General features: G+C 41.3%; 1 protein-coding gene across 1 annotated transcript in view; it reads left to right on the top strand.

The window, feature by feature from the left end:
• The window catches only part of ENTHD1 (ENTH domain containing 1), a 59,005-nt gene that overhangs the window by 29,434 nt on the left and 12,984 nt on the right, over positions 1-16,587 (top strand). Inside the window, 1 exon segment of the mRNA XM_074950234.1 lies at positions 11,469-11,635. Coding sequence (XP_074806335.1) covers positions 11,469-11,635 — 167 coding nt within the window.

Raw genomic sequence — 16,587 nt, 5'->3', positions numbered from 1 at the left:
CCCTTGATTTCATAATAGAACTACCAGAATCAGAAGGACACAATACTATACTCACAATAGTGGAGGAACTTACCAAAAAGGCCCACTTTATACCGTGCATATGCCTCCCAACTGTAGAAATTACTGCAAACACTTAATTATGCATTTTTTCACCTCCATCGCCTTCCTGATCATCTTACCACAGATTGAGGCTTTCAGTTTACATTCAGGGTTTGGAAGGAAGTGTTTCATGTCTTGGATGTCCATTTGCATACATCCACCTCCCATCATGCCCATCCCTCTGTCCCCTTGTCCACAACAGTTCTTGCTGCCTCAGATCTGGTACAGACTATTCATAACACCCAGGCTAAATTAAAGGAGCATCCAGAAGCTGCCATAGCCTACAGACATCATGTTGACACATACCACAAAGAGGTCCCACCTCTGAAGGTTGATCAAAAAGTATGGCTGTTCACTAAATACCTACAGACCAATCAACCTATGCACAAATTGGATAATCAATACAAAGGCCCTTACACCTTTTAGCAAATCAGTCCGGTGACATATGAATTGCAGTACTCCCTTTGTCCTGGAAGATCCATCTGGTATCTCATGTATCCCTCCTGAAACCTCTTCTCAATAATCTGTTTCCCTGCTGGTGCCACAGCTCCCACCCCCAGTTCAAATACAAGGCCATGAGGAGTACATAGTTTGGGACATCATGGATTCCCAAATACACAGAGGAGCGAGCACTGTATTATTTGATCGACTGGGAAGATCGTGGGCGAGAAGAATGCTCTTGGGCGCCAGCTCATCATGTTCGTGCCCCTGCAAAACTACAGGGATCACCATGAAAAGCCTGACCCCATGGCTCCTAGAGACCAGCCTTGAGCGTGTGGGGGAGAAGTAGTGTGAGGCATCATCCAATCCTGCGGGGTTGCCAAGAGGGTGAGCCATACCCCCTGCAACACCACCCCGCAAGGCCAGACAAGGAAATTAGTTGATATCCCTCAACAGGGGCTAAACCTGCTAACTCAGTAGCATCACCTGACAAGCAGCAGGTTGATGATTGGACACCTCTTAGCATAAAGGTTCCTGTTCCTGCCTTACCCTTTGTCTGACTAGCTGCTAGGCCTGCGGCTGACCAGACTCCTGAGATCATGTTCATACCTCCTCGCCTGGTTCCCGCTCCTTTTTGTTACCTCACCTTGTTCCTTTATTTTGTCCCTCATTCTGACTCCAGTTATTAACTCTGGGTTCTTGGTGTGACTTCTAATTCTGTCTCCAGTTTTGACCATTGGTGTGACTTCTGGCTCCAACTCTGGTTCAACCCTTGCTGTGGTTTCTGGCCCCAAAAGAATCCCACCTATTCTCAGAAATAAATTCCAGCCTGCAGCCCGATTTATTATTAATAGTAATAGTACTGCTGTGGCACCTAAGAACCCTAGTCATGCAACAGGTCCTGATTATGCCAGGTGCTGTACAAACACAGGAGAAAAAGGCAGTCCCTACCCCAAAGTGTTTGTCTCATCCTTGGGATTTATCTGGTAGGGAAGTAATCCGATTGGAGATCACTGTGTTGAAGAAGCAGGGAAGGGAAGAGGTTAGAGGCATGCCATTTCTCAAGGAATGGGTTCCAGGTTCTCTCTCTCTGCAATTGCCAGCAATGAAAATAAAGAAATACAAGTTACATTAAACCAAACACTTACACAACCCCCACCCCCCTACTTTTACCTGACATCCTTTCTTAAATATATTCCAAAACACCTAAAAATAGCTTGGTTTCATTTCAGAATGAATTTCTTCTTCTCCTATAGGCAGAAAATGGCAGCTTCCGTGGAATGAGCTAAGAAACACATGTAGCTGTAGTAAAGTTGAAATATCAAGAAGTATTTCTTAAATGTTATTTCTATTTCTAAGTTTTTGGATATATTCCATTTTGTTATGATAGGAAGCCACAGACATTGTGCTTTAAGCCATTCCCTGGGTCCCCTCTGTGATCAGCAAACAGTGACGAAAGCTGAGACCAGTACCCGTTCAGGACACATCCTACAGGGTCATCATGGTAAACTGCTGCTGGGAGGGAGATGCACACAGAGATCCAGAGTGCCTTACCCTTACTCACATTTAACATCATTTTTCACCATGAGTAATTCCATTTAAATCAATGGGACGACTTGTGGAATCAGGTACTATTCAGTGTGAGTAACGGTATCCCAATCTGGCCGAGAGTGAGTCCAACCACCACATGGAAGCGGGATTATGCTAGCTGGTTAAATTAGCTCTAGCATCTGGCCATCAGTCAGCAGACCTGATACCCACCTGGAACATGTTTTGGAAGGTCACTTATAAAAAAAACTTGTAAAATTGCAGTGATAAGTTTATTAATACAAATAAACATATCCCTGTAGACATGCCTGGGTATTCCAGGGCAAATACTCTTTTCTTTCTTAGTAACATTTTGTTATTTGATCGCTAGTCCCTGCACAAAGAGGTTATCTGATTAATATGTAGACTAACACACCTTTGTATATTTGGTAGCTTTATGAACTGCAACTTCACCTGATTAAACTGCTTGTTCTAGAAAGAATTCTATGCTCTCTACCCCACTCTGAGTCTTTTGACAGGGATCTTGGGGAGGAAGGTTTTCCTCATTTGGACCATTGAGGAGACATTGCTTTTTAGATCAGGTGGATGAATCCTACACTATATCCTTCAGTTGTGGGAAAACGGGAGGGACACTGGTGGCCTAGGACTTTGATATATTCAAATTCATCCTTGTTCTGTCTTCCAAAATCAATTACATAGTGGCTGGGAGCAACTGCCTCTTCTGACTGGTGTTTACAGAAGTGAATACAGACTCTGAAAGGAGGTGTGTTCAGCCCTTGACCAGTGGGAGAACTACTGCATCCCTGAATGTAAGGGTGGCAATAGGAGGTGGAATAAAGAGGAAGGAAATCCTGGGAGGGGGAAATCCCATCCCAGAGGACCCATTTCTGTGTTCAAAGACATTTTTTTCAAATGCACACTATATGGCTCTAAGGGGCATATTCTCTGGCCAGTGCATAAAGTTCCCTGTACACTGAGTGGAATATGCCCCAAAAGTTTTATGGAATCTTATGATGAAGTGGAATGAAGTCTTGTCTCTGTCTCTTCCCACCTACTCCTGGCTATTATTTCTGTGGCTCTACAAGGACCTGCTGTAACTGATTTGCTTCCTTCCCCATCCCAAACAGTTTTCTATAAATGGTACCTCCTGCTTTGCAAAGAGGTTTGGAAATGATATTTTTCATTTTAAAAGCATTATCATAGCATGGTAATATCCCACAATCCCCCTGCCAAGCCTCTCCTCTTATTAAATGTCAGCAGCACTAGCCACAGTCCAGCTCTCCCTCTGTTCAGCAAGCTGCTTTTGCAGTGAATGATGAAACCTGGCATGGATAAACAGTAAATCTCATTAGTGATGCCCACATGTGCTGTGTAAGGGACTGTATGTGATCTACAGTACTAAAGGAAAGCACACAGTCTGATTACAAAAGAGAAATTGAGAAGGGTTCATCTCTATGGATGAACACAGGCAAAGCTTGCACATATTTTTCAAAATGGCTTAACATAAATATATATTTCAACCCATTCTGTTTTCCATGCACAGAACACTGGAATTTAGGAAAGTAGCGCTTTCAGACTCAAAGCCATACTTTCTCTTTTCTTATGCTGCACGCTTTCATAGTTAAAAATAATACTTAGCACTTATGCAGGACTTTACAGTTTAAAGTCACTGTCATTGGCTAATTAAACCTCACTGAGGCCCAGTGGTTGCCATTAAAAAGACAACATTTATCCAGAAACTGTGCTGCATAATGAGCAATGATGCTGGAGATACTGCACTTATTTCCTGTTCTCTGAATAGAGAACTACCATGATTTCCAGCACTGTGGTGACTGAAGATGAATGCTGAATTTTTAACGGGGACCGCTGTAAGTAGTATTATCCTTATAGTACAGATTGGAAACCTGAGAGATTAGGTGCTTGATTCTCATTTACATGAAGGCCGCTTTTCACCACCGTGGCATTGTGAAGAGGTCTTAAAATGGCTGTCAGTGTAATTTACTCAACTTTAAAGCCTCTTCACACTTCCAGGGCTGCATTAAGCAGTCTTAGTGTAAATGAGAATCAGCCCCTAGCTTTGCTGCACATTGTCATTGTCATTCTAGATTAGAATTCAGGAGTTCCTAGTTTCTGGTCTTGTACTTATATCCCTAACACTTTTTAATGTGGAGAGAGCTTTCAAATGTACCTCACAGAGGCCTTGTCTACACTGGAGAAATTTGTGGTGCTAATCACCAGAAGATGAAGATCACTGGCATAATAGCCATAGCTGTGCAAACAGTCCTCCCACTACCACCTCACAGCACACTGGTCACAACTCATACAGCCTGTGTGGTCTTCTTTCTGCACTTTGTCAGAAAGGAGATAAGTTTGCCTGAAAACACTTATGAATACAAATAACACAACAAACAGCATGGAGTTAGTTGCATGCTGTTTTCACAGTGATCAGACTCTGATTTTATTCTGATTCTATTGTCGGCATGTATCTTAGGAGGCCATTGTATCAGAACGCTGCCAGGTGGCTTGACAGCAAATGTGCAGGCATTAGTGGCCATCTGGGGCAATGAGGCGATCCAGGACAACCTGAAACTAGTCTTTCTTTCACACTACTTTAATGTATGACTGGGTACGTGAGCTACTGGGTACCAAGATGAGTATTGCTCAAGGTGGCAAAGGGTACTGAGAGAAGGTAAAGGAACTGAAGGTCCAAGAAGAACAAGGCTTGGGACAATTACAGTAGATCTGGTTTATGCTGAAAAATGTGCCCCTTTTACAACAAACTGGACTGAGTTCTTAGCATTCGCTCTCCTACATAGCCTGAGATGCTTCTAGATAGCATGGAGGTTCCTTTCAGCACAATGGTGATGGAAAAAAGGAGAGCACAGGATCTGTGACATCAGGTGGACCAGCAAGACAAGGATCCAGACAAGGTGATTCCGGACACATTGCTGGAATCTCAGGATCCAGAGATGGAGGTGGAGACTATGCCTAGACCATTTCTGCAGGACGCAGAACAGGAGAGATGGCCTCTACAGCAGGTATGGCAGCTTTTTATTGTAAAATGTACCAATGGTAGAGGATTTTGTAGGCTTGAGGACAGAAGAATGGTTTCCAGGTTCCTATGAATGCTGTTCTGAGTGATTGTGGATAGGGGATAATGCCTCACGTAAGGTGGAAGTGTCCAACTCTTCCATTCTCTCCGCCCCTACAGAACGAGTGATAGCTACTGACCCTCTCCTCAGCCCACCCAGTTCAGTTCCCCTGTAATCCACCAGGGTCAGCATGTCCCTCAGTAATGTTGCCCCGTGCTTTCTGCTGCAGAGTTCGGGGTGGAAGTGCCTGCTTCAGCTTGCCCAGCTGGCTGTGCCATGTCATACCTCATGGCCAGACTCAAAATGATGGAGAAGAGGGGAGAAAAAAGTCAAAAGTAACCTAGAAATCACAACAAAAAGAGGTCTAAAAATAAGATTCTATAGCAAGATTGTAATATTGGGCATATTGGTGTAATTGTTCATGTGACATTGTATTTCTCAATCCATACACAGTTTGCTGCTTATATCTACCTGCAATCAAAAATTTTATTTTTTCTTGCTGTTTAATGCATGAAAAGCAGTCTTAGGCATATTTTGATGGCACAATGAAGTACAGATAACTACAGACCATGAGAGTAGGGGAACTAATTATGCTGTCTATCCCACCAGCTCTCAGAGATCAAATACATCGATTGAAGTCTTGTGGAGATATGATTAATCTTAGATGTGATTTCCCCCCAGTATTCAGGAGTTATGTCAAAAAACCTGCACAAAACAAGTCTTCTAGCTTTACAATCAAATTTTGGGACATTACATATTTCTCTCCACCCCTACAGTAGCTCAGACAACTTCTTCATTCACAGTGCTGGTTCTCGCAAACTGCTTTTCTTTCCCTTGTTAATCTAGTTAGAGTGACCACCTCCTGGCCAATCTCCCATCCTCACATTAATCTAGCATCGTCACTCACCCTTATAAATGTTGTGTGTGAATTCTAATACTACATTCCTACCATCTCTACTCAAAGAAGAAAGTGCCTTGTGACCAAGAACTGGAATTCAAAAGTGAAATGGAATGGTTACTTTTGATCACATTCCTTGTTGTACTAAGGGAGGGATGTGCTTTTGCTATGATTATTAACTCTTTTATTTCTTATTTCTAATTTTAGTGGCTACTGTGGACATCCCAGAACAGACCTGGGGGAAAGCAGATTGGATCCATAGAGATGAAATGACTGACAGACCTGAAGTCCAGGAAAAGGAAGAACAGGGAAGACCTAGACATGCACAGAGACATGAATAAAGACTTGGACTGGACTTGGACATATAAATTTGGGGAGCATAAAATAAACTACCTTTGAGAAATAGGAAGGTTTCAGACAGGACAACAGGGAAATGATGCAGGGCTAATTTCAGAAGGAATGGGAAATGCAAATGGAGGACAGACAGTTCCAAAAATAAATTTTCAACTATTACATAGGGCTCAAGCATAAGTGAAGTACTGATGCAACAACTAGCTGTCACACCTATGCCTGCAATCCCTGCACAGTACAACATTTTAAATCAGGATACCACTCCTTATTGAATTACCTCCTACTCTTGCTGCCTCATAGCCATTCCACTCCTTTACAAGATCCTGGAAAGGAAAATTGGAGTCCCAGTGAGATGCACTTTTGAACTTGGAGGATAGCATCTCTATTGCTTTTTATAGTGTACCTATGTCAATTTGTTTTGCTGTTGCAGCTGGCCTGCAACTTTGTGTATAATAGAGGAGCTTCTGGAGTCCTTGCACTAGCTCCCAGAATCCACTGCTTCAGACTGTCAAGTAGGGAACTGTATGATAAAAAATCCAAAGGGCAATGCAACCAAAGCTATGTAATGGAGCACAAGTGTGTATACAGGGCAAAACTGCAACCAGAACAGAATGGCTATTGTGGACACACTGCTGCATTGGTACTTACAGCAGTGTCACCCCACCAGTTCAGTTACAAATGGTTCCATTCTCTACTGTAAAGAAAGCCATAAATATGATTCCACTTACCTTCCACACAGTGTTAATCATTTTCCTTGCTACATTTGTTAATTTATCTTATTTAGGCTTTACAGAAGCGTTATCCTCTCTCAGCTTTATCCTCCTATTTGAATTGATCCTTCCATAAACTCATAATCATCAATTTCTGCTATCAGAATCATTTTCACATCAAATGCAACCTGATTCTTACAAAATAAAAACCATTATGAATCTTTGTCCCCAAATAGAACTGAAATCAAACCAAAGCTCTTGGAAAACTCAGTGACAATCAGTTAACGTTTTTACCATTATTTTTCATTTCAGTGCAGTCATTGCATTACCTATTTAAGGCGTGAAGCAGAAATAGAGAAATATTGTGAGAAAGGCTTTTCTCACTAATTCTGGCCCTGCTTTGTAGATCTAAGAGGGTAGAAACATTATCCAAACTTTTGGGTAGTTACATAAACTGAACTACCAAGACTTCGGAGTTGTGTCAGCTTCCAAGCAGTCTAGGAGGCTTTGGACTTCTGGAGTATGCTGTTTCTTTGTTGTGAGAAAAATGAACAGACACAGACTTGGTATATTCTTTCTTATTCTACTTTTTAGATTGTTCCTATTATTTCTTTGAATAAAGATGAGTAAAAACAACAAAAGCAGTAATTAAGATTACACGCATGTAGCACAGCACCACTTTCAAGGCTCTATCAGACCATCTTTGCGTTCAAACTTTAAATCTGGGTGTCACCAGACTGCTTCCAACATCTGTGTGTCTGTGTCTGAACCCACCCCAAACACATTAAAACTCTGTAAGATCATATACCTTTCTGTCATTCATAGTCACTGCCACCAGCTGTATGCCAATCACAATTATGCCTCCAAACCCAAAGCTGCCAATCTGACTGGAGTTGCCAAGGCAGATTCATTTTAATCTGTTCTAGGAATTTATTACTTTAATCCTGACTGTACTTCAAAAAAATAGCCATTGTTGAGAGCAGGTGGTAGGAATCAACAAAGAGTGAAACCAATGCTGAATGTAGTTTACCTGCAAGTGTGCTAAGGATAGACTTCAACACTGTTTCAACAGCATTCATTCCTACCACCCTGATGTAAGCAACAGATACTTTTCTAGTGTAGACAAGGCCTTAATTCCCCATTCAGCTGCTTAAAGCACTGCTTTGTTAAACCTAATCTGTTAAGACAATTGGAAACCTGCTGTGGTTTTTCACTAGGGCTGTCAAGTGATTAAAAAAAATTAATGACGATTAATCGCGCTGTTAAACAATAATAGAATAACATTTATTTAAATATTTTTGGATGTTTTCTACCTTTTCAAATATATTGAATTCAATTACAACACAGAATACAAAGTGTACAGTGCTCACTTTATATTTATTTTTGACTACAAATATTTACACTGTAAAAACAAAAGAAATAGTATTTTTCAATTCACCTAATACAAGTACAGTAGTGCAATCTCTTTATTATAAAAGTTGAACTTACAAAAATAGAGTTCAGTACAAAAAACCCCCGCATTCAAAAATAAAACAAAGTAAAACTTTAGAGCCTACAAGTTCAATCAGTTCTACTTCTTATTCAGACAATCGCTCAGACAAACAAGTTTGTTTACATTTGCAGAAGATAATGCTGCCTGCTTCTTGTTTGCAATGTCACCTGAAAGTGAGCACAGGCGTTTGCATGACACTGTTGTAGCCCGCGTAGCAAGATATTTAAACGTCAGATGGGCTAACAATTCATATGTCCCTTGATGCTTCAGCCACCATTCCAGAGGACATGCTTCCATGCTGATCACGGGTTCTGCTTGATAATGATCCAAAGCAGTGCAGACCAATGCATGTTCATTTTCATCATCTGAGTCAAATGCCACCAGCAGAAGACTGATTTTCTTTTTTGATGGTTTGGGTTCGGTAGTTTCTGCATCAGGGTGTTGCTCATTTAAAAAAAAAGGAGTACTTGTGGCACCTTAGAGACGAACAAATTTATTAGAGCATAAGCTTTCGTGAGCTACAGCTCACTTCATCGGATGCATGCAGTGGAAAATATAGTGGGGAGATTTTATATACACAGAGAACATGAAACAATGGGTGTTACCCTACACACTGTAACAACTGTAACAAGAGTGATCAGGAAAGGTGAGCTATTACCAGCAGGAGAGCAGCGGCGGGTGGGACAGGGAGTGATAATCAAGGTGGGCCATTTCCAGCACTTTACAAGGACAGTAGGAGGGGAAATAAACAAGGGGAAATAGTTTTACTTTGTGTGAAATCATGCTCCACACCTCATCCCTCTCAGATTTTGGAAGGTGCTTCAGGTTCTTAAATCTTGGGTTGAGTGCTGTAGCTATCTTTAGAAATTTCACATTGGTATCTTCTTTGTATTTTGCAGTAAAAGTGTTCTTAAAATGAACAACATGTGCTGGGTCATCATCTGAGACTCCTATAACATGAAATATATGGCAAAATGTGGGTAAAACAGAGCAGGAGAAATACAATTCTCCCCCAAGGAGTTCAGTCACAAATTTAATTAATGCATTATTTTTTTAACAAGCACTATCAGCATGGAAGCATGTTCTCTGGAATGATGGCTGAAGAATGAAGAGGCATATGAATCTTCAGTGCATCTGGCATGTAAATATCTTGTGACACCAGCTACAACTGTGCCATGCGAACGCCTGTTCTCACTTCCGGGTGACACTGTAATTAAGAAGTGGGCAGAATTATTTCCCATAAATGTAAACAAACTTGTTTGTGTTAGCGATTGGCTAAACAAGAAGTAGGACTGCGTGGACTTGTAGGCTCTGAAGTTTTACATTGTTTTATTTTTAAGTGTAGTTATGTCACAGAAAAACCTACATTTGTAAGCTGCACTTTCATGATAAAGAGATTGCACTACAGTACTTGTATGAGGTGAACTGAAAAATACTATTTCTTCAGTTTATCATTTTTACAGTGCAAATATTTGTAGTAATATAAAGTGAGCCGTGTACACTTTGTATTCTGTGTTGTAATTGAAATTGATATATTTGAAAATGTAGAAAAACATCCAAAAATATTTAATAAATTTCAAGTGGTATTGTATTGTTTAACAGTACCATTAATCACGATAAATTTTTTTGAGTTAATCGCATGAGTTAACTGCAATGAATTGACAGCCCTATTTTTAACCTTTTCTGTGAAGAGAGGAAAACATCTGAAACATTACCTATTTCAATGAAAGTATTTTCATATCTGTACTAGCTGCCAGTGTGTAACCACATCAGTGGTCAGCTGAGATGTTATAATCACCAATTTTTGGCTTCCCTCTAAGATCAAATAAAATAAAACAAGTTGTGAGAGGCACTGGGCCAGCTCGTCAGCTGGTGGAAATCAGCATAGCTCTAATGAGCTCCAGGAAGCTACACCAATTAACCCCAGCTGAGGACCTGGCCCAACACACCTGACACTGAAGAGATCTGGGTTCTCTTCTCTTGGGGAGATTTCTTTACTTTTCTTAGCCCAGTTTTCCGCATCTGAAAAGACAAAATACTAATACTCTACCTCACAGTGCTGTAGTAAGGCTACATTCTTTAATGTTTGTAAAATGTTTTAGCATCCTCAGATGAAAGGTGCTATGAAATTGCAAAGCAGTTGTAGTATTACGAAGCTGAAGTTGGGACTGGTAAAAGAGAGTCCTCATGAAAACACAAATCTTTTCAGTAATAGCAAAGGAAACATAGGGCCTGAACATTTCTTTTTGTATCAACGGTCTTTTTTTACAAGTTTGCTCTAGGGCAAAAGTCACCCTGTAGTAGAATAACAGGTTGAAGTAAGTCCCTTAGTATTTTAAAAGGTGACCAGAAAAGCCTGCAAGACCTCATTATAGGGTTCTGTGTTTCTCCTATAATAGATGATCATATCACTGACACCTAGAGCAGAACAGTGAGCTGCATTCTTTATGGTACTTTAGACATTAGTGACATCAACTTTAGTAGGGGAAATGCAGCGCCCTGAACTCAGATCTCAGCATGTAGGTAAGTGAGAGAAGTCAGCATTCAGTTATTTTTGTTCTTAAATGTATACTTGCAATGGCCTGATTCTCACATGGATAAATGTCTTATCAGTCTTAAACATTTAAAAAAAAATTCAGTCTGTATTTAATGGCCAGTGGTTTTACTAAAAACCAACCAAACAAACAATTTAGGTAAGTTGCAGTTTTTAACACCCTGCCCCTTTCTTGGTTTTAACAACACCTGTAAAGCTCGAGTCTTCACCACTTTGAGCAGCATGGTTTGTATCTGAGTGTTCACTGCTTAACTGATTATTTCTGTATTGTCTTCTCCACCAGGACTTGATAGTATTTAGTGAGGATGAGCAGACCCCCGCCACCACCATTTTGCCACACCCGTTTCATGCTGAGGGCTCTTCAAATGGAGCACCACCAACGGTGCAGGCAGCTGCCAGTGACTCCTGGAACAGAAGTATGATGGCTAAACAGTTCAAAACCTGAGCAGGGACAGAAGTTCTGTATTAATAGAGAATCTTTAACTGAATGAGCTTTACCAAAATAAGTTAGTTTGGGAGGCATTTTATATAATCACTTTACTGCTGAATAACATAGCTGATACACAGGCCAAAACTCACATCAGCTTCTGGTTTATGTATCCTGTGCTTCAAAGAAATAGTCCATTCCAATGGACGGGGAAAGAGTTGATTGAAATGGGCAGACCTAAAAAGGGTTCAGTTTGATTTCAGGCAACCATCCATAAATTTGGATGCTTGTTCTGACTCTGTCTCCTTTGGTTTCTTACCGTCAATCCTATGATATTAATTAGACCCCCCTGAAGTCTTCCCCTAAAAAAGCTGCTGCATGTAGGACATCAGCTTCTTTGCTTGTCCATGGGCACCCTCTGTATTTACATTTCCCTACACTCTAAACTTTCCCTGTTCCGAGGTGTGCACTGGATGCATTGCTTGGAAGATTGGAATACAGCGGAGCATGAGACTCAACCAGAGAGGCTGTCAATACTACTAGATAGCAGGATGTTCAGACGGTACTGGGGAAGGGTTATAGGAAGGAAGGGACAGGTGTGGAAAAGGAGTTATTAAGAGGCAATCAGGGAAGGGAGTGAAGGAAGAGGCTAAGGCATGGAGCTAGTGCTGTGGAAGGGGTCTAGAAGGAAGGGAAGTTTTTTGAGGCTGTGGAGAGAGGAGGAAACATGAACGGTAAAAAAGTTCAGAAGCATTTCAGAGAAAGGGTTGAGATTCAGTTCAGTTAATACTTTTGAGACCCCAAATTGTACAGTCCTAGTTTAAGAAGAGTCTCTGAAACGGAATTATTTGTATATTGCTTTCTAACAGCTGATGCTGGCTTAAGTTATTTTTGTAAGCAGGAGCAATTCAGCTTCTCCACAATATGGTTTGTATTTTTCTTCCCTCTACTTCATTAGGACAAAGGGCTGAAATCAGCTTCCTTGAGAAGAGTTCATGTGTTCCTGCTGCTATCTCTTCTCCTGCACCTCAAGTAAGAGTTCTGTGACATCACAATTGGTTGCTGTGGAAACAAGTGATGTCACAAGCAGAGAATTAGGACCTCAGGCGCAAGACACAGGGCGAGAGAATAATAAGCAGCTGGAGTAGGTGAACTCTCAAGGAACCAAGATCCTGTTTTCATGCCAATGCTTGTCTCCTTAGTGATAAAAAACGAGGGGGAGTGAAATGCAGGAAATCTCATAGCTTAGAAGCTGAATTTCTTTTACATTTTTAAAGTCTTCCATGAGGCTTCAGCAACTTTTTACATGCTTAATGAAGACACAAAACTGAAGAGTTAGCACAGTTATAAAATTATATTTAGGTATAAGCATAAGAAGCCTATTTGGGGGGGGGGGGAGGAGAGGGATTGTTTGCTTTTACTCCTTGCCCTTCCCTACCTTTAAAAACATGGGAGAATGTGTCACTTCATTATTTGTGTTTGTGAAACAGGCCATAAATATGTCTTTCTAAAAAAGCCTATCATAAAAATGGGGGGAGGGGAGAGAACAAGGATGAGGGGATTCATTTTTCTGCTCCTGTGAATGTAATAGGTAAAACCAAAGCTGCCTGCGGTAAAAGCCGGACTTCACTACATGTAGGGCTGAAATCTCTCCCTACTTATCCTGCAGGGGGAAAAAATGTTTATCATCAGATCGTGTTGCAAAGCCTAAAATAATACTGGGGTCTGTCATGTGAATTTTGGGAAAAATGGACAATCCAAACCAGTTCTACATGCCTTTAACAAATTGTTCTCCTGTAAAAACACACAATAATCCCACTGTGTTTTCTAGAATGGTTCTTATCTCAGCTGATCATAGAATCATAGAAGATTAGGGTTGGAAGAGACCTCAGGAGGTCATCTAGTCCAACCCCCTGCTCAAAGCAGGACCAACCCCAACTAAATCATCCCAGCCGGGGCTTTGTGAAGCCAGGCCTTAAAAACCTCTAAGGATGGAGATTCCACCACCTCCCAAGGTAACCTATTCCAGTGCTTCACCACCCTCCTTGTGAAATAGTTTTTCCTAATATCCAACCTAGATCTCCCCCACTGCAACTTGAGACCTTTGTTCCCTGTTCTGTCATATGCCAGCACTGAGAACAGCCTAGCTCCATCCTCTTCGGAACCCCCCTTCAGGTAGTTGAAGGCTGCTATCAAATCTCCCCTCACTCTTCTCTTCTGCAGACTAAATAAACCCAGTTCCCTCAGCCTCTCCTCATAATTCGTGCTCCAGCCCGCTTCTTATTTTCATTGCCCTCCGCTGGATTCTCTCCAATTTGTCCACATCCTTTCTGTAGTGGGAGGTGGCCTCACCAGTGCAGAATGGAGGGAAATAATCACTTCCCTGGATCTACTAATGCAGCCCAATATACTGTTAGCCTTCTTGGCAACAAGGGCACCCTGTTGATTCATATCCAGCTTCTTGTCCACTGTAATCCCCGGGTTCTTTTCTGCAGAACTGCTGCTTAGCCAGTCGGTCCCCAGCCTGTAGCAGTGCATGGGATTCTTCTGTCCTAAGTGCAAGACTCTGCACTTGTCCTTGTTGAACCTCATCAGATTTCTTTTGGCCCAATCCTCCAATTTGTCTAGGTCACTCTGGATCCTATCCCTACCCTCCAGTGTATCTACCTTTCCCCGCCAGCTAAGTGTCATCCGCAAACTTGCTGAGGGTGCAATCCACGCCATCCTCCAGATCATTAATGAAGATGTTGAACAAAACTGGACCCAGGACTGACCCCTGGGGCACTCTGCTTGATACCTGATGCCAACTAGACATGGAGCCATTGATTGCTACCTGTTGAGCCTGACGATCTAGCCATCTTTCTATCCATCTTATAGTCCATTCATCCAATCCATACTTCTTTAACTTGCTGAAAAAAAATACTGTGGGAGACTGTGTCAAAAGCTTTGCTAAAGTCAAGGTAGATCATGTCCACCACTTTCCCCATATCCACAGAGCCAGTTATCTCATCATAGAAGGCAATCAGGTTGGTCAGGCATAAGGCTTATCAAATTGGCTGCAACAGATGTGCATGGTACTTGATTTCAAAGATACCATGTATGGCTGAGTTCAGAACGGAACCCAACCAAAGAAAGGGGTTTAAGATATATAGTATTTTTTTTTTAAAGAAAACAACTCAGCTGAAAGCATCTGCACTAATTATAATTCCCCTTATAGCTTGCTCCCTTTTCTCTCAATATGTTATCCAAAGTTTTGATTTATACTGTCACCATTTCAACCTCATTTTTGCTGAATAGCATACCACTGGTAAGTATATTTGGAAAACATACAGCTCTGAATCGGAGCATGCCAGGATGTTCCCCAGTTTTGAGCTTCTGGCTTTTACATGTCTATGGTAGGTTGCATAATAGGTTGTTATGCTTGTCTTTCCATTCTAGTTTTCAATTAACATTTTCCCCATATGTTCAGTAGAGGCTTACTGTTAGAATGGCGGAGAGTGCTGCAAGGTATGTAGGGAGAGGTATGTGTGGGGAGCAGAGTGCTGGACTAGGAGGGGCTCTGCAGATCAGGAATGAAGTGTATTTTTTTAAATAATTATTTATATTGCAGTAGGGCCTAGAGACCCCAATTAGGGCCTCATTGTGCTGTGTGCCATACACAACTGTAAATGACAGTCCCTGTCCCAAAGAGCTTAACATTCCTAATATATGAGATGCAATAGATAGAGTGAAATAATTAGGATAGCATAATAATCAGCAGAACAGTGTGTGAAAGCTTACATGGAATTGCCTGTACAGTCTTGACCCTGGCTATCAAGTACTTTTCAGTCTCAGTTCTAGGAATGAGAAAATTGCAAACACACACACACACTTCTTCAATCAGATATTACGTATTAACTAAGATGTGGAAAGTCAATACTCAGAGTTAGTTATTCTAGTTGTATAAGCAGACCCAATAGTCAGACTTATTAGCGCAGTCTAGTGAACACCTTGAGTGTTTTTCATCTACAAATTCCATTTCTGAACTGCTCAGTACCCACTAAGAACAGAGAAAAGTTATAGTTGAATTTTTAAAAAGCAGCAGCAACCTGAAATTGGTGCATGCGGCTTAGTTCTAGTAAAAGCAACAGCAGTTAAACCACAGTTGAAACCCCAAAGAGAGGATGGCTGAGAAATAGAAGCATATCCTAAAAACCTGCAGCATTCTCTTTTCATATAACATAAATGAGGTATGACTGCAATCATAGTTACTGAACACATGACACTTAAGTGACTTCCTTTCCCCCTTCCTTTGAAAAAGCTAATTTCCTTCTTCTAGTTGCTCATTCTAGAAGGTGGCTGCCTGCAGTGCATTGCTGTGAAATTCAATGCAGCCCTTATTACAACCACCAAAAAACCCAACAACAACCAAAAAACCCTCAGATACAGAGAAAAATCAAAAGAGAAGGTTTCCAGAAACTAGTCAAAATGCAAACCCAGCATGGGAAAAGGGAATAGGATTTAACAATGTCTGACACCTAAACATTCTATTTGAACTGGTCTTATGTTTGTTAAGGAATAATGGGCCAGACCTTCAACTAGTGTGAACTGGCATTGCTCCATTGAAGTCAGTGGTGCTACAACAACTGAGGATTCGCCCAGTATCTTTGTTCTGTAAATTCCTAAAGAAATGTCAGTATTATATCAGATTGCCTTTATTATTAGCCACATTTTTCAATGAGAAGCTGGTTATGAAACAGGGCTCTGAGGTGGGAGACTTCCTTTGAGGGATTTGACACATACGGTAGGTCTACACTGCAATAAAACACCCACGGATGGCCTGTTTTAGCTGCCTGGGGGTTGGGCTGCGGGCTATAAAATAGTATAGACATTTAGGCTGGAGCCTAATGGGGTCCCAGAGCCCATATGCCTCGGTGGCTGTCCCTTGATACGAGGATGATGTCTGTCAGGGGGAAAAGTCATGATGAGATGTAAG

This window comes from Natator depressus, chromosome 1, assembly GCF_965152275.1.
Source record: "Natator depressus isolate rNatDep1 chromosome 1, rNatDep2.hap1, whole genome shotgun sequence".
In the NCBI taxonomy this organism is placed as follows: domain Eukaryota; kingdom Metazoa; phylum Chordata; order Testudines; family Cheloniidae; genus Natator; species Natator depressus.
Note: the sequence above shows the minus strand (reverse complement) of the source record. Positions and strands in the feature narration are given on the sequence as shown.